This window comes from Desmodus rotundus, chromosome 11 (genome assembly GCF_022682495.2).
Source record: "Desmodus rotundus isolate HL8 chromosome 11, HLdesRot8A.1, whole genome shotgun sequence".
Taxonomy (NCBI): Eukaryota; Metazoa; Chordata; class Mammalia; order Chiroptera; family Phyllostomidae; genus Desmodus; species Desmodus rotundus.
The window spans coordinates 2970834-2996289 of record NC_071397.1 but is presented as its reverse complement, the minus strand read 5'-3'; the positions used below and the strand labels follow the sequence as shown (position 1 = coordinate 2996289).

Genomic DNA, 25456 nt, shown 5'->3' with positions numbered 1-25456 from the left:
CCCACCCGAACCCTGAGTGCTCATGAATTGGAAAAATCAGTTAATTGGGTATAAACTATATTGTATTTCTGGTACTAGCACTGTTCCTGGCTTGAAGTTGGCACTCAGTAGTTGTGGAATGAATAAATGCATTGGTTAAATTCTGCTCAAGCTATACAAACTTTTCTTTTAAGTGCCAGGAACAAAAGAGAAACGCCAGCAATTCTGTAATCACGGGGCAATTGACCCTTCCGCGGCGGAGTCCCTGCGTGAACGTTCACGAGGAAGCCGCACGTCGCGACACGCGCGCACCCCGGAATTGCGTTCTCTCCCCTCCCCAAACTCGTCCGAGGAAAGCGGGCTAAGGAAGGAGTTCGTTGACTTCGCGTTTTTAGGAAGGCGGGAAGGAAAGAGAAGCTCCTCGGAGAACAACGCGGCACTCCTTTACGAAGCGTGGCTCCCCAGGACGGAAAATCCGCGGACCGAAATCCGTGCCCTCCTCGTCTTCTCTCTCTGTCCCCCACAAAAGTACAGTGACAGGGGCGCCCCAAATCCTCCACGCGCGCCTCGAAATGACCCTCCGAGGAGCAGTAGGTGTGATGTCATCGCAGCGCGACCGGAAGCTCCCGGGTTGGCGGGCGGCGGGCGGTGTGGGTCTCCTGCGTGGGACAGCGCCGCGGTCTGCCCCCCGCTTCTCGCAGCGATGGATAATGCCTGCGAGTCGCCCCTGGACAAGGGAGGAGAGCCGGGGGCGTCCGACGAGGCGGCCGCTGCCCCCGGGAGCTCCGGGGCTGCGGACACGGACGTAATCCCGGAGGAAGCGGACGGCGACGGAGATGGAGACTTGAAAGAAGCTGCTGCGGAGGAAGGCGAGGTAGGGGGGAGGTGTTGATGAAATCTGGGGAGTACCCCGAGACTGTGTTGCTGGCTGCTCGACCGGCCTCCTGGCTGATCCCTCCCAGGCTAAGATAATTTGAACCCACCATGACCCCCTCTAGACCTGCAATCGCGGGGGCGATTGGGGTGTTGGGAGGAGAAAAATCTGTAGTGCGTTAGGTCCCAGAGACCAAAGCACTGGGTTAGTATTTTTAATCCCTGCCTTTGACCATTAAAGCTACTTCTAAGGGAGTTTTAAATAGCCTCTTGGTTTTCCTGATGAGGGAATTGGGATCCGATGTCACCCTGAGACACTGCGAGAGCTAACGCGGGATTCCTAGAATCCCTTTCACCGCAACGTGGTTGCTCTTAGATGTTGCTTCGGCATAGCTGGGTTATTATAGGCTGCAGAGTCGTTAAATGGAAACCGAGGGAGTTGCTGGTGTGATCACGTTCTTACTCTTTTGGGACATTAACTGCTACCAATGTCAAGGGTCTCTCTATAGCATAAACACACCGAACCCATCAATTGTGCCGCCCCAAACGCTCAGCAGTGTTGCCTGGCCGAGCATCAGTCCGGGGAGCAGAATCTCAGTGTTCTCTGGGTTCTGCTCCTGGAGATAGAATCTTGGGGTATTAGAGCTTCTGTGTAAGGGACTTAAAAACATCACCGAAGGATATTGGATTAGATGGAAACAGCCGTCCAGAGCATAACGTTGCATCAAAGTGTGTAAAGTGAGAACTTTTAGGGGAAAAAGAACAATGCGATGAAACTATTTTAAGAAGGAACCTTTGAAACATCTCAAGGACAGAAAGGATTTGAAGAATAATTAGCATAGTCCAATAGAGAGCTCAGTACACAAAGAAATGCATTCAACTGGAGATATAATTCTTTTTTTTTTTTTAATGCTTCTGGAACACTTTTAAAAAGTGGCCATACACCTGACCACACAGAAGAACAAAAATCTTTAGAAATAATTATCGTAACAGGCCACATCTTGTTAGTACAGTGCAGTAAACTTGAAGTTAACAAAAGGCTCCCACCTCCACTCTCACCCCCTCCCCCCAAAAAAACAACTACCTCATGGACATTTTAAAGTTTTCTAAATAGCTTTAAGATTAGCTTTAAGAAATAGCTTTAGATTTAAGAAATTAACAGAGACACTACATCAAATCCTGTGAGGTTTGATCAAAACCTTGTTTAAAGAGAAATTCATAGCCTTACATATTTTTTATTAACAAGCAGGAGATTGTGAAAATAAGCCCTCAAGAAACCAGAAAAAGAACAAAATAGACCAGAAGAATGTAGGAATAAGGAGTTAATAAAAAATAAAAGTAGGTATTAATGAATGAATGAATGCCTAAAAATATAAGAAATAATAAACACCTGGTTATTTGAAATGTAAATGCACATTATGAAATAAGAAAGAGCTATAGGCTGATATGGAGATCTTTAAAGTTATAAGAAAATTTAATATTTAAATTTAAGCCAAGTAAATTTAAAAATCTAAGAAAAACAGCTTACTTTTTAAAAGGGGAAATATAAATCACCAAAATTGAATCACAAGGAGATTAGAAAACTTGTATAAATCAGTAACTGGAGAAAAAATTGAAAAGGTTGCTAAACATATGCTACCCTCACTTTCACCTGCCTCTCTCATATTCCTCTGAGTTTATTTTTTTAATTTAATTTATTTTTAGAGAGAGGGGAAAGGAGAGAGAAAGAGAGGGATAGAAACATCCATCGATCAGTTGCCTCTCACACAACCCCAACCCGGGACCTGACCTGCAACCCAGGCATGTGCCTGACAGGGAATCCAGCCAGTGACCCTTCTGTTCACAGGACACCACCCAACCCACTGAGCCACACCAGGCAGGGCCTTAGATTCCTCTGAATTTAAACGTGAGTTCCTCTTTTAGGGAAACAGAGGTTAAATCCCATTAATGCGGTTTGATGCATCCTTAGATTGTAAGTTAAGTTGGAGGAGATGAAGCTTGGATTTTGATTTTTTATTTTGTTATTAACCAGACATTAAACTTCTAGCATGATGTCAAAAGCTTTAGTGTGGGAGAGAGAAATGGTAAGAGAAAACCCTATCATCAAAAAGTTTTCAGTATGGTGAATATTTGTACGATACAGCAGGAGTAAAAGATAGGAAGAAAAGAGTACTACATGTGGAGGAAGCTCCCTGAAATGTTCCAAGTTCAGAGAAACACTGTTTTGATGAGAAGATGCCTCCTTTTAAATGTTCTTTCCACATGGATCATCACAAGTAAAGAAGTCCATAGATTCAGAGGCAGCGGAGCTGCTGGGTGGAAAGGACTTTTCTGAGCTCCCCTCTAAAGGATGAGGTTAGGGCAGGGGCTGGGGGAAGGAGGTTTTCATGACTCTTGGCATTTCATTGCCCTTGTAAACAGATACAGGAGCCACGACCAGAGCCAAACTGGAGAACTGGACTTTTAGCTAGTTTTCTTCTCACAGCCGGGCTATGAACTTCTTCAGGACAGATGGGGTTTCCTCCACTAGACGGTACAGCCAGTGCCTGGAACCAAAGAGCTACTGAATAAATGGACGTGTTGTGCTGTTAAGGAGAATGATGTTCTCTTACCTTGCCCAAGTCTGGAAAGTGGGCCAGATACAGAAAAGCGTTTCTTTCACCCTCTCAGCTCAAGAGTCAGGACTTCTCAGATTTAACAGCGCTTGAAAGGGAAGACTCATCGCTACTCACCCCTGCGGCCAAAAGACTGAAAATAGACACCAAAGAAAAGAAAGAGAAGAAGCAGAAAGTGGATGAAGATGAGATCCAAAAGATGCAGTAAGTTCCTTTCTGACCTTTCCCCACTGCAAGACGCTAACTTGACCGCACAAAGTGAGTAAATTTTTCCTGACCTTTCATTGTTTTTATAAACTCAAAGAAAATAAAGCAATTATACATTGGTATATCATAGAAAATGTAAATAAGTAAAAAGAAAATGCCACCATACCACCAAGATAAACACTGTTAACAGTTCGAAGTATAGCCTCCAACATAATTTCTGTACACAGGCAGAGGTGGGCGAAAGTAGGTTTGCAGTTGTGAGTACACGAGACACGGTTTACTTTTTCCCCATCACCATTTACCCAGAGTTTACTCTTGTATTATTATTTTTGTATTTCCACTTGCATTACAACTGTAAACCTATTTTTGCCCACACCTGTATAATTATAAATTAAAATTTTCAAAATGTTAAGTATTATTTGTAACCCTTTTTTTCCACATTAAATGTGTTGCATGTCAGTAACTATACATCTAGGTCATAATTTTCTTTTAAATGGAAATAGCTTCGTTATGTCTTCTGATTGTAGCCTCATTGCAAATAATTCAGAGAATATAGAAAAAATAGTAATTCCACTACCGAGAGTTTATCCAGGGTATATACCTTTTCAGATTTTTTTTAAATGTTTGACATATACTGCAGAATATTTTCATGTCAGTAATATGCTCATAAATCATTATTTTTAGTGGCTACATTGTATTCTATTGTGTGGTTAGTGTGTTGGTTAAATTATAGTTCATCCAGCTGTAACTTAACCAACACCTGTAGCTGTTCTGGTGTTTTGGATTTTTTTTCTTTGGACAACATTATGATAAAATACCTTGAGCATATCTTTACATACTTTCCATTTGCTTTGTAAAATAAACCAGAAGTGTAACTGCTAGTTCAAATAGCACGAATATTTTCAGAGGGCTTTCGTACCTGGTTCTAACTTCTCCAAGTGGGCTGTGCCCCCCGCGTTGTGCCTGCACGTAGGAGCTTCTGCCTTCCCGTTCTCGTGAGCGCCGTCCTTCCCAGTGCTTGTCCGTCCGTCTCGTGAGGAATGTTACCTTGTTTTAGTTCGTCATCTTAACTCTTTAATGGGGAAGATTAACTTTTTCCTCTACTTACTGACCATTGGTAGTTTTGTAAATTTTCTGCTCGTGTCCTTTGCTCATTTTCAAAAACTGATATAGCCATCTTTTTATTTATCTGAGAGAATTCCTATACACAGTATTAAAGCTTTGCCATATATTTTATAAGTATTTTCCTCCTTAATCTATTAATGTTAAAAACTACTGGTTTGAATTGAGTAAGAAGCAAAACTGGTAGGTACAAAATAGGCAGGGGGGGTTAAGAATAGTATAGAAAATGGAGAAGCCAAAGAACTTATATGTACGACCCATGGACATGAACTAAGGGGGAGAATGCTGGTGAGAGCGGGGTGCAGGGTGGAGGGGGATAATGGGGAGAAAAAATGGGACAACTGTAATAGCATAATCAATAAAATACACTTTTAGAAAAACTACTGGTATGAATATAAGTTTATACATTAAACTTTTACCATAATGTGTAGTAACGCAGTATTGTGGGGAGAGCACCCACTGCTGAAAACCCAATACATGTGATATGATAGAATGACTCATGGTTGTCGTTCTGGTCTTGATGAAGTAAGAAATGAAGTTGTTTTTCACTTACGTTCCTTAAGAGGAGAAATACTTTACCTTCAGTCCTGTGGACACTAAACCTAATATTGACCCCTTGAAAATTCATTTTCTAATTGACATTTGATTTTATTGGTTTAATGATATATTTTAAGCATTCTTTCTTATAAGTGAACTTATACCTAAATCTTTGTCTAGAATCCTGGTTTCTTCTTTTTCTGAGGAGCAGCTGAACCGTTATGAAATGTACCGCCGGTCAGCTTTCCCTAAGGCAGCCATTAAAAGGGTAAGGATGGACTGTCCTACTTCTTTCTCATCAGCTAAGAGACCCGAACTAGACTCCAGAGCTGTGTCCAACGGCGTTTGGAAATGAGGTGCGAGGCAAAGTGGTGGATAATTTAGGTGGGAAAATTAAATGATGTCCCGCAACGATCGGACCAGTTGCAGTTTTGTATTGCAGCGATGGGGTTTCAACAAACAGAAGCCTTGCTTAGTCCTAATTTCAGCATCCGGCCTCGAGCGCTCCCTTTCCCAGTGCAGAGCTCCGCTGGGTGCTTGGCTCGAAAGCCAGCCCTTGGCCTCCGTAATCCCAGGGCCTCTGTCCTCCTCTGCAGCTGATCCAGTCCATCACCGGCACCTCCGTGTCTCAGAACGTCGTCATTGCCATGTCTGGCATTTCCAAGGTGTTCGTCGGGGAAGTGGTGGAGGAAGGTGAGTGGTGGCGTGAGTACTGGATTGAACCTGGGGTGGTCTTCGTTTCCAAGAAGGTCTGGACCAGGGGCGTAATGAGGCACCTGTAGTAGTTCCCACTTAGACTAGAAGTTGACCGAGGCGGGGAAGCTTTGTACTCAGCAGAGCATGACCACTATTCTCTCCAAGTTTCCATGCGGGGAGTCAGGAAGCCTCTAGGAAATGTCCCTTCCTGTCTCCTTTCCTCGGCCCAGGCTGACAGAAGCAGACTTTGTATTTTTCTCCAATGAACGTGGCTCATTTCTGCTGTCGAACGTAAAGATACAAGAAAAGCAATCACTGGGGTTGACCAATGTGGCGTGGTGTGGGGCTATCCCTGATGTTATGACCCCTGGGAACCGCCCACCTACCCATCAGTGAAGAACTTGGTTGCTGCCCACTACCCATCTCTAGCTGGTGAAATGTTTTATTTCCTTAAGCAGATTTGTTTTTAACTGTTGCCTGTGATAAAGCCTGATAAAGGGATATCATACTAAAGCACACAATACATTTTATGGCATTTTCTTAAGGGAAAATGACTTGGTTTGTTTTCTTTGAAAGCTTTAGAAGCGGTAATGAGACTGACAGGATTCAAGGGATTGTGAATGAGCTCTGGGGTAGTAATGACACTTTCTTATCGCCTCTGTTTAGCACTGGATGTGTGTGAGAAGTGGGGAGAAATGCCACCACTGCAACCCAAACACATGAGGGAGGCTGTCCGGAGGTTAAAGTCGAAGGGGCAAATACCCAACTCGAAGCACAAAAAAATCATCTTCTTCTAAGACCAAAGCCCAGAAAGGCCTCGTATGGGAGGACAGACTGGTTCCAGACTTCGGACTGCCGACCGTGTGCGCTGGTGCGTTAGGATCTGCCCGTGATTTCAGTGTCTTTCCCAAAACTGATGTTCAGCCTGTTTCAGACTTGCCTTGACTAAGTAGAGACCTTGAGGCATTTTGAAGCATGTAACTGTCTCTTGGCTATTTGGAGGAAGAAAGGCGCGTGGGCTTTAAGCATCTCCTGGACGGGGAAGCTGCTTTTTTTTTTTCACAGAGGAAACCTTTCCAGGACAATTTTGATGGTTTCACGTAGAAGCCTGAAGTTGCTATGTCTTGGGTTGTTTCTTACATGTGGTTTTAAGTAGGTGAGCCACCGGAAACTTTTGACTTGTGATACTCCAACATGAGTAACATGGCGATACAGGAGTAATGGAACAGTGTGTCCCTGTAGACATTTAAGATTCTTGTGTGGATTCTGGTGAGCGACCATTAAACTGTTTTCCAGCTTGTCACACGTGTCTTCGTTCTGTCTGACTGGTTGGAATTTTGGTGTCATGATGAAACTGGTCTTGGGGTTTTTGTGAAAACTTGAGCCCCTCCCACTTTCTACTGAGCTATGAAAGTTTAATCTCACACAAGAATACTGAAGTACTTAAACAGTGTAAAAGCCCGTATATTTCAAATTTCTCATAACAGATACACCACAACCAGTAGTTTAATAAGTTTAATTTGCTTTTTCCAGGTGGTTCACAGAACCAGTACACTCCAAGTTTCGTTAGATACTGCAATGTTAAACCTTCCCAATGCCAGTATTCCAGCTCGTCAGATACATTCTCACGGTTTTCCTCAAATAGAGGGGAATGGAGTGATCTTTTGTTGACAGTGATTCGCAGTAGTAAGGCTACAGTATTAACTGGCAATCCCCAGGAATTCTTCCCTATCATTCGGTGTCACAAGGAGTAGGACTTCGAAGCTATTCTCTCCTGCAGCCTTCCCGAGCACGTCTTAGTAAAGATTCCAGTTCTGTGTAGCACCCTGAGTGGGGAAAGAGCTTGGACTCACACTAACTTTTAGTATCTAAAGTCACAGCTTTAACATCTACTGAACCAATGGAGAGACTGCCGTGGGGCATTCCACAAAGAAATACTGTTAAGACTCAGGCTCCATCTTGCCCAAAAACTATGAACTGGGGGAAAACAAACAAAAAAAACAGATATTCTCTCAGCTCAAACAGGGTTTTGGTTTGTTTTGTTTAAGTTATAGGAACTGCATCTATTGCAATTTGAGATACTGAATAAGGCTGACATTTACAAGTAACAAGGGAGAAAGTTCGCATCCCAAGCCTGGGCACTTAGCAAGACCTCACGGTTTAAGGTTATCTGAGAGTGTTCCACCTTGTTCCTGTTGTGAGAGATGGGGAAATAACCCCCATTCACAGCAGCTACTATCCATCCCTAGCCACAGGTGAACAGGAATATCCTGTTCTGCAGAGGGTGGGGAGCCAGAGATCTAGGTGAAAGGGGCAGCACGTCACACCAGAGGCTCATGAAACAATAATGACTGGTGAGTCACAGGCGGCAGCGCAGCTTTTGCAGGTCACAAGCAACCAGACGGTACCCTAGTAGCTTATGCGGCAAAGTTCAGTTATGTCCGTGGTTTTCTGGTGTGACTGTAACTGACTTCAGAAGTTTGGGCAAGTATTAACTATGGAGGAGGAGGAAAAACAAGCCCTTAATGTAAAGGTTGGGATGGAAAGTTCCCGTATCGCCACAGCAATACTTCAAACTACCTTTCCACCACCCTCCTGAACTAAGGGGAAGCCAATGTAAATGGGTTAAATGAAAGCATTTAAGTTATGGGATACAAGGGGGGACCAAAAACAACCAGAATTATCTTCTGGAGGGCAGGCCTCTTGTAGTACAGGCTTCCCCCATTAGGTGAGTGTTCTAGGAGCCCATCTGTATCAGTGTACCAGCTGGTGGTGGTGTGAGAGGCTGCGTTCGGCTTCAGTGAATTTTTTGACTGACTTTCTGTGCACTTGCCCCTTTCATGATGGGTGATTTACAAGCGCACCTGCCCATACCACACTGAGTGTTAAGCAGTTTTGGACCAAAGATGGCATGACTCCCCTACCCCACCTCCCTATTCACTCAGTGTCGCCCTGAGCGACTTTTTCTTTCCCCCCCAGATGAAAAAGTCCTCCAAGGGGAACGTTTTGCCGATGTGGAAGAGGTGAAACAAAAAAATGACAGAAGCACTAAAAGGCATCAACATGGATGAGTACAGAAACTGTTCAGCAGTGGAGAAAATGTCTTGATAGGTGTATTGCATCAACTTTGAAGGTGACTGAAGTTTAAACATGGAAGAATACACAATTTTGTATAAATAAATTGCAGTGTTTTGGGGGGTCCCCCTCATATGTGAGGGCTGGTGTGCACTCCTTGTCTATTCCATATACAGGAACCATCCCTTTTAGAAGCATGAAAAAGAATAAGGTCAAAGCCCAGGGCAAAATCAGAGTCAGATTAAAAATACAGCAAAACGCGGCCAACACAAGAATAGAATCCATGCCTTCTGTCTTAAGTCACAGAACCTAGGTTAATTACTCCAGTGAGCCGAAAACACGGTTTGAGGATGACGACCGTCCCTGCAGCTCACCTGAGGGACTGAAACCAGTGCGTGGGCACTAAAGCATCTCTCACACCCACGTAAACAGGAGTCTGGGCAGTCGCAGATGGCACACGGTGGCACGTGTTGCACAGCTGACACAGATGTACGGTGGCTGGCGTCTGAGGGACAGTGGTGCTGCCGTCACTCCAGACGTCTCCTTGAGGTGTCAGTTCTTGTTCACAGAGTGCCAGCTCCAAGGCAGAAACCAGAAGCAGTCCAAAGGAGCTGACACTACTGTTATTTCCTTCCATTTTTTCCTTTACATTTATCCTGAGAATAATCAACCAGTTCACATTTCATTATGAAAAAAAAATATTAATTCTCCCATTGAATAGAAGTATAAAGTTATTACACAAGATGACTTTTCTCTAAAATTCCATGGGACAAGTGATCCCTACATTTCCTGAGGGAGGATTTCAAGACAAAATGGCCAAAGCTGCCACATAATGGGAGTGAAATTTAGGGCTCCATGTCCCATGGGCGAGAGCTCCAGAGAGCCCAGAAACCTGACTGAGCTCTGGCTTTTAAGGAGGAGGAGGAGGAGGAGGTTAGCCTTGGTACTGCCCAGATTTACCTCTGTTGCCCTCCCCCAAGCCCAGGTTTAAGGTGAATATATACCAGGACATGCCTATTAGGTATGCTCCTTGCATGGAAGGATGCCAGAGACATGTTGCAGCTCAGGGAGCAGAGGAGAGGAAGGGAAGAACAATCAGGGTGATTTTAAACCAATTCAGGCGAGCCTAAGGTTGAATACTTCCATTTCCAGCTACTGAATCTCCCTCCTCCTCTTCCAGTACCATCAGAAACCCCACACTTGAGGGGGCCAGCGATCTGCTTTGCTCACCATCCTGCCTTTGCAAGAGGCAGAGTTAACGGGGAGCTTGTGGAGGGAAGCAGATGGCCTCTCGTCTGTAGCTCCCCAAACAGCCCTGGTGGCTGGTAATTCCCTTTGGGAGGCCTGAACCACACAAGGGCTCCTCTTAGCCCTCCTGCACCCATGCAGTTTCTGCCAGCACCGCCGGTTGGACAAGGAACGCCGTGAGGTTCTGGTTTACTGTAAGAAATGCTTTCTTCCACCCAGGGCAGGAGGTAGAGCCCTAAAGACCGTATTTCAGGACTGGGTGAACACGTCCTTCCCTGCGACTGTGTATTTGATCGTTCCAGAATTGGAGCCAACTTTTTAAAAATGTGTCTTCATCTAAATGCCTTTACCCCTGGTAACTTTTGCTGTTCCTGGACCTGTATTTTCTAAGTAAGGCTGTTCAAAGTGCACAGATAATTTGAGACACTAGCAAGGTTGTGCATGAAGCCCATTTCCTGTGCTGTCTCTACATGCCCATCCTGATGATACAGTTGTGCTTTTGGCCACAGCAGCATGCGGACCCCACCCCCTCTCAGAGATGGAGCCTGGGATTCCTTCCTGAGCACCGACAGCTCACTGCCTTGTCAGCTGCTGATTTTTCTCTAAGTGCATGACTTCACATTTACCCAGCCCAAACCTTGCTTGTCACTTCCTTAGATTCACAGTCTGGCTTGTGGCCTTTCTGCAGTTCCTCTTTTTTCCTTCTTTTTTTTTTTTAAATTTGTTCTGGTTTACCTTTCAATGCCCGGAAGTAGTGACATATAATTGCATTATAATATCCTACTTTCAGGTTATTTATAAAAATCTTAAATGATGCTTGAGGTTATCCCAAGCATCAACCAGTAGGAGCTTCCCCTGTTAACATTCTCCCAAGAAAGATGTTTATTCGGAAGTCTCTAAGCATGACAAAATATTCCCACGATCTCATAGTAACTGACGCTTTTAAAATCTGCCTTAGTGAAGCCCTTGCCAAAAGTTCTTTAAAAGTCTGAACAAATTAGATCTTGTTCATTCTTGAACAAGTTTCTGTTTATCATCAAAACCTACAATGTTACAAGTCAGGCATCACTCCCCACAGGGAAACCATTTCGTCTTCCCTTCAACAGGTCATCCGTGACTTCAAGACTTACTGACACTACTAAACCACTAGTTTACCATCCTGCCAATTCAAGCTGAGTCAGCTGATAAATTTCTGTCCAATTAACACAGCTTGAAGTACACAAAACATTACAGTTGAAGGTAGAGTGTTAGGGAAGAATTAGGTTTAAAAAAAGGAGGAAATTGCACTTTTGGGGGGCAGGGGCAAAACCTAGATAGACTGAAGGGTATTTTTTTAACTTGTCAGAATTACATGATTTAGAAAAGCCAGTGATGGAGGGGAGTGAGATGCAGCAGGGGGAGATGTCTTACAGTTCAGAACACATTTTCAGCTCCCAGACCAAGCGCTAAGGAGAGTGCTGGCAGAAAGGCATTGTGCCAGGGAAGCAGGTGTGCTAAGGTCCCCGGAAGACAGAGGAAGTCACCTGAGGTATAGCCATGGAAGAGACACAGGACTCCAGCAGGGCCCCGGGGGCTCCGAGTCAAGCTCCCTACCGATCCCTGCCATGTGATGCCTTCAACCTAGCTCAGAGTGAACACTTTCTTCCTGACTCAAACTTCAAGTAAAGTGTGGTGCAGAAGGGAAAGGTAAGAAAGCTGAGCCGTTACTGTTGCTCGCTTTCTACCACAGCATCACAGCGATGAAAGCGGAACGGAGGAAGCTTAGCCCTGAACAATCGGATTGGATCATCGGCCAAAATGACAGGAGCCTGGTTCCCTTTCTAAAACGAGGAGGATCCCAGTCTCCCTATTCTTGGGCCTCTGCTGGCTGTTTCCTGTTCCACTCTACTACCACGGCCAGAGCTCAGGCCAGAGACGGTTCAGGTCTGCTACAGGAAGCTCTAGGACATGGAATCTTTGGTGGCTCTGTGGGTGACTGAGGAGCTGAGTACTTCTTGTTCACACAGGCTGTGGAGGAAGCAAATGTCTCCGTCATGAAACCACGCGGTGACCTGGCCCTACAGTGTGGAGAAAATTCCACCTGGTGTGCAGAGGACTGAAAGGCTTTATCTGGGCAAGACATGCTTCAGCCACGCACAAAGCTGCCCCCAATTCCCTGGAACGTGGTCATGCTTTGCCCTCTCCGCCATCCAAGTTAGAACAGCTGGTAGAAAGGAGTGAGTTAAGCAAGCCCAGGTCCCTCCGGCATCCTAAGCCTACTCATTCCGTACTGGAGGCTGCCTCTGTCACAGGCGGTGGTATTGCTGGTGATCTCCTCTCTCCTTGGCACAGACAGCTGAACCACTGCTATCAGAGCTCAAAGAGGGGGTTATATTTCCTAATCTCCTGAAGAAGTGTTTCTTTATCCTGGTTGGCACTGGCCAATGCTTGTTTCGTTTCTATCAGTTCCTTTTGTAGGGCAGTCAGTTCTTCCACCTAAGGAACAGTAAGTAATTCACAGTTAATGAATAAGGTAACACACCTTGAAAAAAAAAAAAAGGGGAACAAGGTGGAAGAATTCAAGCAGAAAGATCTGTAAGTTTGGCCAATGATCAACAGAACCCAACTAGATTTTTTTCTAACAGCCTAATCCCCTCTCCAGAGTTCATCCGGTACAGGAACAGCAAGCATCCACCTGCAGCTTCTGACTTACATCCTCTACTCACCACTTCTGGAGGCTGCTGCCAGGTGACAGAAGCCCACCCATACACAGCACAAGAAACTTTTCAAGCCTTGTGGATTTTATCAGCTTCTGTGATTACAGTCCCTAATGGTTTATGGGAAAGGTACTGTTCAGTTAGGTCCTCACCTGCTGTCCAAAAGCCTCTCCTGTGGGCACCAAAAACACCTGTTCTCTTGGGGGCTGTCTCTTCTCACTTTTAGGTACTTCGGCTGATGTTCTGTCCTGAGCAGCAGCTGCAAAAGCAGTAAAGGTCCTACATGACAAATTGCTGTCAACATGCAGGCAGTTCCTAGTTGTCACCTATTCCCTCACAGGAGAAAAAAGGCAGAGAAGCCAGGGGGCTGACAAGCCCAACTCACCGCCTACATGGAACACACCGTCATCACTCCGCTTCAGCACGACATGCTCCATGGCCAGAGTGATGGGGACGGGGCCTGGGGATGTCGGGTAGATGGGGGGGATATCGTCCTGCAGGAAAGAGGAAAAGCGCACGATGCCTCCAACCAACTCGGGGCAGGCGGGTAACAACGCGCGCTTCTGCCATTCAGTGCCAGTTTGCCCGCACACTCTTACAAGGTGTGAGTCCGCCCGCTCGAGGCGGGAAACTGAGGGTCAGACCCGCCAGGGCTGCTCAGATCGTGCGCACACCAAAGACCAGGCTAGGGCTACAGACGAGGTCTCCCGATCGGAACCCAGGCCTTTCTAACAGCAACACACGCTCACGTAGTGCTGTGACACGGACAAGGAACGCTAACACGCATTCCCTCACTCGACCCTCACCGCATTCTAGAGTGAGAAGGCAAGAGGTGAGCGGCAGTCCGCTGCCAGAAGTGCCTGCCTGACAAAGTCTAGGGGAAAATCCGAGAGTTCCTCTCACCTTTAGGGTGATCCTGGAGTTCCGGAGCTCAACCTGCATGGGAACCACCACCGGAACCTCCTCATCCTCTAAGAAGGGCCCCAGACTATTGAGCACGGAGGTGACCAGCTCAAGGTCACATCCTTGAAGCAACAAATGCAGAAAGCCATTCTTTGTGGCCAGCGGGGAATGAACAGCTGCACCAGGCCCCACCTCAAAGCGAAGGCCCACGGCTGGCCTGATGTGGCAAGTCTTCAAAGCTGAGAATTCTGGAAAGCGCACACCTTTGAGAAGACAGAAGGAAAACATCAATTAACAGGGACTGTTCTAAGCACTTTACATGTATTTAACACTCATAACAACCCTATGCCAAGAGTGTTATCGACCTTCTCATTTTAGAGATGAAGGAACTAAGGCGCAGAGAATAACTTGCCCAAAGTCACACGACTTACAATAGCATGGGTAAACTTTGAACCCAAGCTGCCTGACTACAGGGACCATGGGCTTAGCTACTTTGCTATAATGCCCACAGTGGAAGGGAGATTAGGGACCAAAAAAAGCTGGCCTTACTAATAATGGCCAACGAGAAGCTCTGAAAACATAGAGCCCTCAACTCTGCTAAATCTGAGTGTCTCTTCCTTTCTTCGAGTCTTGCTCTTCTGACATGAAGCCAAGTCTGATAAAGCCAAGCAGGATCTGTGCTAATCTCCAAACTTCATGAAGAACAATCTCAGGTGTAGCCAAGGACATGGAACCACTTGAAATCATACCTCAATAAAGCTGTTTTTAAAAAAGCAAAATAAAAAGGCCCTGGCTGGAGCGGCTCAGTGGACTGAGTGCCGGCCTGCAAAGCAAGGGGTCGCTGGTTCAATTCCCAGTCAGGGCACATGCCTGGGTTGTAGGCCAGGTTCCCAGTAGAGGGCACTCGAGAGGCAACCACACATTGATGTTTCTGTTTCTCTCCCTCTCTTTCTCCCTCCCTTTCCCTCTAAAAATACCTGAATAAAGTCTTTAAAAAGAAAAGCAATCAACCTTTAGAAAATAAAAAAGCAAAAAAAGTACTATATTTATATAACAGAACAGGGGTGTCAAACTCATTTTCATCAGAGGCCACATCAGCCTTGTGGCTGCCTTCAAAGGGCCAAATGTAATTTTAGGACTGTATACATGTGACTACTCCTTAACTATGGGCAAGGAGCTTGGTGCTGCCGCTGGGTAGAAACAAGGTGCTGGGCTGGATAAAACAAGGTAGAGGCCAGCCCATGCGCCTTGTGTTTGCCACCTGTGCCATAGAATATTATGTAGTAGTGAAAATGAATTATAGCTAACCCAACAACCTAGAAGCATCTAAAGAATATCGTGTTACTCGAAAGAAACAACTCACAAATAACTCAACCCTGCAACGCTAAATAACACATTGATACAAACACATGTGGAAGAATTACAGAGCAAGAGAATGATAAATACAAACTTCAGGAAGCCATGATTCCCTTTGACAGCTGAGAGGCAGAAGAAGGTTCAGGAGCTTCAAAGTTAATGGTACTGTTTTATTTATTAAACTAGGTGTTTTATTCATTAAACATGGGTTCATTATATTGTTATTTTTTATGCCTTACATGTATTTTATAATATTCATTAGTATTTACTCAATATTTTGGAAAACGATGTTCTCAAGTGAAACACGTGGCACGAGCCCAGACTTCCTGTCGGCTTTTACAGTACCAATGACAATGCACATCACAGGACTCAATCTGAACGACGGGAGCTCCCTGGTCAGATGTACTTTGACGTTAGCTGCCATGCGCATAGTAAGTGGACACTGTCTTCACGTACAAGCTTAAGGAACGTGCGGGAAATAAACATGGAGAATACCTACTGCAGGCAAAACCCCAGAAAGAGCTCCGGAAAGCTCCTCGCAAGAAAGAGCTTTGTTAGAGCTCTTTCTCCCCCTAATGGTTACTGGAGAGAAGGGCCAGGCGCTTGGCGAGGGCAGCTGCCTCTGGAGCAGGGACAGGAGCCAGTGAAGCTGTGGCTGCCCCGCACAAATCCCGCCAGCTCTCCTGGAACGGTGCCATCCTCACCTGGGCACTGTCCGTGCAGAAACTGCCAGAGCCCCACGATGCCCAGCTGCTGGAGGCTCAGCTCCTCTCCTTGCAGGGCCACAGTCAGGTCCTCACCACGCACCTCAATCCCGAAAGATATTTCGTTCACCTTCAGAACCAGAACCGAGACCTGGAAAAGGAGACTCTCTTAGCTGAGTCCTGAGCTTCCAGCCTAGAGCCTACCCTCTGCAGAGAAGAAAACTGACCGGGTAAAGACTGAGGTCTTCCCCACTGGGTGAGACGAAGCTGCTGGCCTCCGGTGACCCCTGGCCATAACCATCCACAATGGGGCCCCCCTGAACGCCAGCACCGTCCAAGACATTGGGAAGAGATCCTGACGGAAGAGATTCTGGGCCAGACTCTGCGTAAGAAAGACAACAAGAGTTTGAAAGTCAAAAACTTTTGTTCAAATACAATCTCTAAAAACAATGACAACTGTAAAAACATTTATGACACTTATGAGATGACTGGAAATACATATTTGATGAACTTAAGTGATTACTGTTAATTTTTGAGTGTGATAATGGTGTTTCGCCTATTTTTTAAAAAGTCTGTAAACAGAAGCCACCTAAGTGTCCAGGGACGGATAAATGGATTAACAAAATGGGAAGAAAAATGGGAAGACAATTCTGACAGGCTAGGATGTGAATGGAGCTCGAGGACGTCACGCCGAGTGAAACAAGCCAGTCACAAATGGACGAGGACTATGCGCTTCCACTCACAGGAGGCGCCTAGAGTAGTCAGCCGCACAGAGACGGCAGAGGGACGGTTGGCGGGCTAGAGCGGGAGGGAAGACTAACCACTATGTGATGGGTACAGTTTCGTTTTTTTCAGATGGGAAGAGTTCTGGAGATGCTTAGTGGTGACGGTTGCACAGAATTTGAATGTGCTTAATGCCAACTGAATTATAGTTAAAAATAGTTCAGATGGTAAATTATGTGTCTTTTATAATTAAAAGTGTATTCTCTAGAGATGCATATGAAAATATTTATGGATAAAATGTTATATTGGGGATTTGCTTCAAAATAATATGGAAGGTAAACAGAGAAAAGTATGTGTAAAAAAAGAACGACCGTGCGTTCTTTTTATTTTCTCTTATGCATCACTTTATTATTTTTTTGTTTTAATTATATTTGATTGATTATGCTATTACAGTTGTCCCAATTTTTCCCCCTTTGCCTCTCTCCACCCAGCACCCCTGACTCCCTCAGGCAATCCTCACACCACAGTTCATGTCCATGGGTCATGCATATACGTTCTTTGGCTGCCCCATTTCCTGTACTGTACTTGACATCCCCAAGGCTATTCTGTAACTACTATTTGTACTTCTTAGTCCCCTCCCATCTCCATCCATACCCCCACACCCACACCCCATCTGGCACCATCAAAACACACGCTGTATCCATGATTCTGTCTCTGTCCTTCTTGTTGGCTTAATTTGGTTTTGAGACTCAATTGTTGATAGATATGTATTTATTGCCACTTTATTGTTCATAGTTTTGATCTTTTTCTTTTTTTTAAGTAAGTCCCTTTAACATTTCATATAATAATGGTTTGATGATGATGAACTCATTTAGTTTTCTCTTGTCTGGGAAGCTCTGTATCTGCCCTTGGATTTTAAACGATATCTTTGCTGGGTAGTGTGATCTTGGCTGTAGGTCCCCGCTTTTTGTGACTTTGAATATTTCTTGCTAGTCCCTTCTAGCCTGCAAAACTTCTTTTGAGAAATCAGCTAACAATCTTAGGGGAATTCCCCTGCAGGTAACTAACTTTTCTCTTGCTGCTTTGAAGATTCTGTCTTTATCTTTATCCTTTGGCATTTTAATTATGTGTGTTGGAGTGGGCCTCTATGCATCCATCTTGTTTGGGACTCCCGTGCTTCCTGGACTTGCATGACTATTTCCTTCACAAAATTAGGGAAGTTTTTTTTTTCACTATTTTTTCAAATAGATTTCCAATTTCTTGCTCTTTTTCTTCTCCTTCTGAACCCCTATGATGCAAATGTTGGAATACTTGAGGTTGTCTCAGGGGTTGCTTACACTGTCATTTTTTTTTCTTTTTTGGATTCTTTTTTCTTCTTGTTCTGCCTGGCTGTTTTTGCTTCCTTATGTTCCAAATCATTGATTTGATTCTCGGCTTCATCCACTCTACTGTTGTTTCCCTGTAAATTGTTCTTTATTTCAATTACTGTATCCTTCAGTTCTAACTGGAGATCTTTTTTGTGTTGCTGAGGTCCTCACTAAGTTCCTTGAGCACCCTTATAACCAATGTTTTGAACTCTGCATCTGGTAGATTGCTTATCTCCATTTTGTTAGTTCTTTTTCTGGAGTTTTGATCTGTTTTTTCATTTGGGCCATGTTTCTTTGTCTCCCCATTTTGGCAGACTTCCTATGTTTGTTTCTACGTATTAGGTCGAGCTAATACCATGGACATGAACTATGGTGTGGGGATTGCCTGAGGGAGTAGGGGTTCTGTGTGGAGGAGAAAAGGGGGGAAATTGGGACAACTGTATAGCATAATCAATAAAAAAAGAAAAAGAAAAATTAAAGGGATAATGGTCTCTGCCCTCTTTTCCATCTGGGAGAAAAATGTCCCCCAGCTTCCGCCTTGATGCCAGACACTTCAGTTTCTCCATTTGCCACTGGTGCCTTTCAAGCTGCTACCCTGATGCTGGAGCTCAGAGGGAGTGATCTGAGTAAGTCCGTGTGTGGGTTCTTTAAGAACCCACTAGGGACTCCAGAGTTTCTTCCACCACCTAATCCCCACTGGGTTTTGCAGCCAGTAGTTATGGGGACTTACCTTCCTGGCTGGGACTCCTCACTGTACCGAATTTTTATCCACCACACGGCACTAGCCAATTCCATGTCTCTGCCCCTCCTGCAAGTCTGAATGAATGTGGTTTCTTTAATCCATAGTTGTCAGACCTCCATTCAGCTCGATTTCTGACGGTTCCGAGTGATGGCTGTTCTGTATCTTAGTTGGGATTTTGTGCGAGAAGGCGAGCGTGTTTACCCAGGCCGCCACCCTGCCCGAATGTCTCTGTGACAGTGCGCACTTGACATCTGGAGCCAGGTAACGGGCATGTGAGGGCTCGCTACTTCAATCTGTCTACTTTTCCATACATTTGAAATTTTCCATAAGAAGTTAATAATAATAAAACAAACATGGCGCTCACCAGCCCTCTTTTTATTTTTTCATTTAGATACTTAAGGGACGATTTTAAAATCTTGCATGTCACTAAGCTTAAAGAACCAATGTAATTTCCAGTGGTAATTGATCTATTTCCTAAAAGTTATGCATTTTATCACAGACAAAAAGTTCCTGGTTCTTTTCCAATAATAACATAGGCAAAACCCAGACAACAAACACACACAGACCGCTGACACCAGCCACAAACTAGTCCTGCTGCAGCTGGGTGGCTGTAAGACTAATCTCGTTCTGCGATGACGGTCACATACTAAACAATAACCTCGAAGATGTGAGGATAAAGCTAGAGTCACAAATCCATTAAATTTCTGGATTTGGTTTTGGCTAAGAAAACGTCTATTTCATCACATCTCAGCTCCTTGATTCAGACTGTATCCAACTGGCAGGATAGTCTGAATACAGACAGCAGAAAGAACCCTCTCTGGAGTTCTAGAACTTTGGCTGGCTCTGCTTCCGCTTACCAGACTCCAAGAGCATCACGAAGTTATCACTACCATCACTGTCTACTGAAATCCGGTCGTCTGGGCCACTGCTATCCAACGAGACACCATCAAATGACTGCTGAGATACTGTCCTCTTCATGGAAATGAATCGGAATCGAGCAGCACCTCCACTCACTGGGGCTGCCACCCCCTCGTCTATCTTGGCCATGGGCTCCCTGTTTAAAAAAACAAGAACAAAACCCACAGATGTGGCTTCAGAAACACTGTTCCATCCCCTTGCAATACCCGCCCCTTCCACCCAGACAGCTGTTATATACATAAACTTCGATTTCAACTATTACGTGCCATAGGGGTCATACCATTTTTCAACAGCTGGCCTTTCTACAGCCTCATAGTCCAACATTCCAAACTGCATAACCCGCTCAACATTAAATGTCAAGGTTATTTAAGGTCACCCCATACAGAAAGGAGATCAACTACACACAGCCCTGTGCTAATGAACGGCACCTAAATCCAACCACATTCATTCCACAAGTATTTACTGAGTAACTTCTGTATACAAGGCACCATACTAGGTACAGGGCAGAGTGATGAGTAAGACATCCGCTGTCCTCAGAAATTTATAATCTAGAAGGAGAGAGGACACTCATACATAAATAACATTATATGGGATTAAGTCACACACACCAAAAGAGAGGGACAGAGGTACAAGCCAAAGGCTAAGCAACATCGAAGAGGGCAAAGAATGAGGAGAAAAGGGCCAAGAATGGCTTTGTGGAAGGAGACAGCATTGAGCTGGTCCTTGAAGGACTGTGAAGGAGAGAGGGAAAAGGACATTTTATGGGGTAGAAAAAGCATAAGCAAAGGCACAGCAGAAAACAAAGAGTACCTTTAGAGACAAGTAGCTCAGCCCAGCTGGAGCATAAATTTTGTTGGAGAAGGCAATGGAAGAGAAAGTCAGAAAGGTGTAACACAGTGAAGAGAAGCCTTCAAAGACTTTTTAATTGTACACTCCCATTTTACAGATGAGGAAACTGACTCAAGGTCACAGTTAAAGGTGGGATTAAGAAAAACCCAAGTCTACGACCTCCTTGCAAAGTACTTTTTTCACTTCAGCACATTGGCTGCAGCCCGATTATGGAAAACCCTAGGTAAAGGCTTGCGTGTGAAGGTGCTTGGACAACTCTGAAGTGCAAGGGGTAGATGGGAGATCTCTGTACCTCCTACTCAGTATTGCTATGAACCTAAAGCTGTTCTAAAAAATAAAGTCTATGATTTCTTTTAAAAACTGTTAAGTGCCATGTAGATATATCATAATAACTGATTATGCCACAATAAAAAATTCAACTAAATTCAGGGGAATTAGTTGAATTATTTTCCTTTTTAAAGGGAAAAAGCCTGAAGGTTTTCAAGTAGGGAAAGAACAAGCTCATACCTGTTTTAGGAAGTTTGACCTGGCTTCCTCAAACAAGTTAGAAAGGAAAGACTTCCAATGAGGAATTCAATTAACAGTTTTCTAAAATAGTTGACGTGTGGGGGCAGACAGGAACAACTGATATGAGACTCCCTAAATAAGGGGCTCTCTGGGTGGGGGTCAGCAACATGTGCTTTGACAAGCCCCGTAGCTCATTTTGAAGCATGCTAAAGTCTGAGAATTCCTGCTCTAGGAATCGTAGTCAGAACTTGACAAACGACTGGAAGAGCAAAGCAAAAATGTTGAACTTGAACGAGCAGACTGATGCTACCAAAAAAAAAGAAAGAACCGGTCCGAGGAGAGAGAAGAAATGTAGCTTTATGTGTGTGAGGTTCGAGGCACCCGGGACAGCCAGGTGGAACTATGTGCAGGAGATGGCTCTAAAGGAAGAGCAGGGGAGGGCAAGGAAATCGGACTGAAAACATGGAATACAGCAGTAGTGAGGACATGGATAAAATAACCTCGAGAAAAAGTGTTCAAACGCACAGAGTGACATAACCTCTGAAAGTTCGGCAAATGCATCATGAACCTTAAAAATGTTTGTAACGTTGGACCCGATAATTCTAGTTCTAGATTTTTATTCTGAAGATTTAGATTTGCATAAACAGTAATGTTCACAAAAATAAGGACATTTAACACTGCATCCATTCTACCTGAGAAAAACTAGAAACATTAAGCGATGGAATATATGAATAAATTACGATACATTCATTTTCTAGAGCATAACAGAGCAATTAAAAATTTCACAAATGCCTCATGAATGGGGAAATATACAACAAAATATTAAGTGGATAAAATTGGACATTTTCTATAGAAATATTATAATCCCACTGTAAAAACAGTATTTGTATATGCATCTGTACACACACATAAGCATTCACAGGAATACACAAATATACGTATAAACATGGGAAAAAACTGGGTCCAAATGTAAACAGTGGCTATCTCTGGATAGTGTCATAACAAGTGACTTTTATGTTTTCTTCTGTATTCTTCTATTTCCTCTATTGTCAACAGTATCATGAACACAATCAGTTCTATAATTCATTATGGCCACAGTGATGAGAACACGGACACCCTAGCCTTGCGGAAGAGACATGTCACATGTACAGGATAAAAGGAAGAAGAGAGCAGCCAAGGTGGAAGAAAAGACTCCTCCTTCCCAAGAGTAGTCGGGCGGGTCACACAGGCTCAGGACGAACTGACCGATGGGAATAACCGCCACAGAGGGGTCCAGGGTGAGGACCACTGAGCAAGGGCCTGTGGCCGGAGAGTTAGGAAGTCATTACTGGCCACTGTTTAAAGAACAGCTTGTCTCACACACCTGTCTTTTCTCTTTTGCATCTCTCCTCTTTCTCTTTGCATCTCCCTCCCTCTTCTCCAGTTAGAAAAGGTAGCGGTACACTGGGTGACTGGAAGTCCAGGCTCCCAGGCCTCGGCCCACCACTCACAAGTTGTATGGTCTTGAGCAAGTTTCTTACCTCTCTGAGCTTCAGTTTCCTCATCTGTAAAATGGGGGGTGATATCAGTACCTGCCTTACAGGGTTGTTACAAGAACTCAATGGATTAATGTTGTAAGTATTCAAGACAGTGCCTGACACGTAGAAAGCACTCAATAAATATTGGCTAGAATTATTATATCCTTCACTCTTTGAAGTTTCCTCTCCTGCCTCCTAGAATGTCTGTGCCTAGCAGGTTCTAGCACACCCCCAGGAAATGCTGAAAAGCCCACTGAAGACAATCCACTTACACGAAAGCTCTACAGCCACTGGACTTCATACCATGGTCCACAAGTCACAAAGTGTCCCAGCAATGACTTCCCACAGTCTTCATTATCTTTCCCAAAGCCCAAGGCACCCGACGGACAAAGCTGTACCTTTCCACTCTGCTGACTACATTTCTGTTTTTCTGCTCGCTCCCTACTTACCCCAGTGCCTAACAGAGAATGGCACACAGTGGGGCCCCAAAATGATTGCTGAACGAGTGGAGAAACTACTCCTCCAGCAGATGTTAATAAGGTAGACCAGAAAGAGCAAATCCAAGCCCCAGGTTTTTACCCACAACACAGGCCCCACGCACACATTCCCCCGGAGGCCGCAGTTATCCCAGCTTAAACCAGGAATACGAATATCTGGAGCTGCCTCGCCAGGCTGCTGGGGGTCAAGTCAAACAAAATACTGCACTAGAGCCCACTGAAAAGACAAACTATCACACAGATGCCAGCAAGTATTATTCTGATACAGCATGTCTGTATCAGCAACAGTGAGACAGAGGGAGGAGATAATTTAATCCCAAGAAGCAGTAAATGTTGACTTGAAAACTGTCCAAGAACAGCTTCGATATATGGAGGCATGTGAAAACACACGGGATTTTGTGTTATTTTACTGCTAAAATAACTACTAAACTACTAATAAACTACTAAAGTAGTTTCAGGTTCTTCCCCTATCACAGAATTAGATGTAGCCTGAGAATGAGTCTCTCTAATTGGTGTACCTGTATCCTCCACGTAGCCTGAAAATTCCTCCACTTCCGTGCAGGCAGCTCTGAAAACCAAGGGCTTTGCCACATTAAACAGGCCATTCTACACATTCCTCTGGACTATACAGTACGCCCCAATCTAAAAATGCTCCCAGTGAGAGACTCTAAGTCCAACGATCACAATTAGGAGGAAGAGATGGGGTGACTGAGGGAGGCAAAGAACCACTCACTTGGCTGGGGGCAGGGACAACATCTTGTGCATGGTGGAGGTCATTCGGTCTCTGCCCAGACTGAAGGCATCTTTAGTCAAAGACACAGCTTCCTTGGTGAGGTCCATGGTGGCATACAGAGCCTCCTTGGTGGCATCCTTGGTCACGTGAATAGCATTTGACAATTCTCCCTCAATGTTCTTCAAGGGCATAAGCTGACCCTGCCCACTCACAGCAGCATCCCTAACACCTGGGGACTTCAGGGCAGCTGGTGAGCTGGATGCTCCGGCTCTGCTCAGTTGCTTGGCCTCTAGGGAATTGACTGCCTCCTGGCCCTTCCCTGCCGAGTGCTGTGCAAGAGAATCTGAGTCCTGCAGCTCTCCATTGCTATGGAGAGGCAACGGCCTATCCTGAGATGCATCCAGATTTTCAATTCCACGATCCTCCAGAACCTGCTCAGGGCTTGCCGGGACCTGGTCGGAGGAGGCATCAGACCTCAGCTCCCGATCCTCTACAGGAGACAGCTCCGAATCTATAAGGCTGGTGGTATCTGAACCTGCCGTCTCAGCTTCCGCAGCACCAGGGGCAGGATGCATGAGCAGAGCCACCTCAGCAGCAGGGAAGAGGACCCCAATGCAAGCTGTCTGGTCCTGCAGGGGAGACCCAGTCATGGCCTCTGTGTCCTTAGCCAGCTGCTCCTGAAGACCCTGTAGCACCTCCTTCAGGCGGAGCAGAGCCAAGTACTGGTAGTGGTCAAGCCTCACACAGACGTGTTCGGGGGAGTGTACCAGCATGTGAACATCTGCCACATCCGCCAGCTCCGCCAGAGGCTCTTTTTCGTCCACACCACCACCGCCTTCTCTCAGAATTTCCACATCTTCTGGAAGGCCTGACAGGCTTTTCAAGTCATGCTCAGTTTTTGACCTCAGATGGGACACAGCGTCAGGGGCAAGGGCCTCAGACTGAACGGAACTGCCAAAGCTGGCTGACGGTTTCAGCCTCCCTTCTGCAGCCATGAGGAGTTTTCGTGCCTGGGCTTGCTGCCAGCGAAGGGGTAGGCAGGCCCAAATGGACAAGGGGAAGGGGGCCACAAAATTAAAGGTATGGCCTTTGAAACTCTCTGTTCCCTCAAAGTCCAAGGAGATCTGGGGGAAGTGGATGGACCAGAGATCCTGGGAAGCCTTAGGCCTTTGGGGAGGTAGGGTATGAGAATGAGGGAGGCTGGACTCCGTCTCGAAGGCATGATGGGAAAAAAGCTTGTGCAGGAGGCTAAAGCCACCTGGACCCCTGGGGAACTGAGCATAACTGGAACGAAAGAACTCGGCAGCATCAAAACCCTGGAAGAGACTGCGGAGGTCTAGACGGCCACAGTGTGGGGCATGGCGGGTATTGGTGGCAGTCATGCCTGATGCAGAGAAGACAAGGGCCTGGGGCCGATGCAACCCAGCTAGCTCTCTCTTCTCCAGTGGGAAGCTCACCTTCAGAGAGAAAATGAAACCAAATTCAGAATGGCCATTTGGGTATCCCCACACCCCACCATTATAACACACAATGAGAGACCATCTGGGCCGCAACGGCAGAAACGCACCTGGGGCCGTCACGAGGGAGCAAAA

General features: G+C 45.3%; 2 protein-coding genes across 6 annotated transcripts in view; one reads left to right on the top strand and one right to left on the bottom strand.

Moving 5' to 3' along the window:
- The first annotated feature begins 577 nt into the window (after positions 1 to 577).
- TAF11 (TATA-box binding protein associated factor 11) lies at positions 578 to 7330 on the top strand. Its single transcript, XM_024557628.4, has 5 exons — positions 578 to 853; positions 3523 to 3671; positions 5514 to 5601; positions 5930 to 6026; positions 6696 to 7330. The coding sequence occupies exons 1-5, from the start codon at positions 683 to 685 to the stop codon at positions 6824 to 6826; spliced, it is 636 nt and encodes a 211-aa protein (XP_024413396.1). The 5' UTR covers positions 578 to 682; the 3' UTR covers positions 6827 to 7330.
- Positions 7331 to 7530: 200 nt separating this feature from the next.
- BLTP3A (bridge-like lipid transfer protein family member 3A) overlaps positions 7531 to 25456 on the bottom strand; it is a 61257-nt gene continuing 43331 nt past the window's right edge. For all 5 annotated transcript variants that reach the window (XM_053913602.1, XM_053913604.1, XM_053913606.1 and 2 more), the window contains 8 exons: positions 23865 to 25321; positions 19701 to 19897; positions 16239 to 16393; positions 16012 to 16162; positions 13952 to 14214; positions 13434 to 13542; positions 13201 to 13307; positions 7531 to 12827 (listed from right to left, as the gene is read on the bottom strand). In XM_053913602.1, the coding sequence (XP_053769577.1) occupies positions 12702 to 12827; positions 13201 to 13307; positions 13434 to 13542; positions 13952 to 14214; positions 16012 to 16162; positions 16239 to 16393; positions 19701 to 19897; positions 23865 to 25321 (2565 nt within the window). In that variant the 3' untranslated portion in view covers positions 7531 to 12701. The remainder of the gene's footprint in view (positions 12828 to 13200; positions 13308 to 13433; positions 13543 to 13951; positions 14215 to 16011; positions 16163 to 16238; positions 16394 to 19700; positions 19898 to 23864; positions 25322 to 25456) is intronic.

Coding starts and splice junctions, on each gene's coding strand:
- TAF11 (XM_024557628.4), top strand. CDS start 683: ATGGATAATGCCTGCGAGTCGCCCCTGGACAAGGGAGGAGAGCCGGGG. Junction 3,672..5,513: donor GATGAGATCCAAAAGATGCA/GTAAGTTCCTTT, acceptor ATCTTTGTCTAG/AATCCTGGTTTCTTCTTTTT. Junction 5,602..5,929: donor CTAAGGCAGCCATTAAAAGG/GTAAGGATGGAC, acceptor CCTCCTCTGCAG/CTGATCCAGTCCATCACCGG.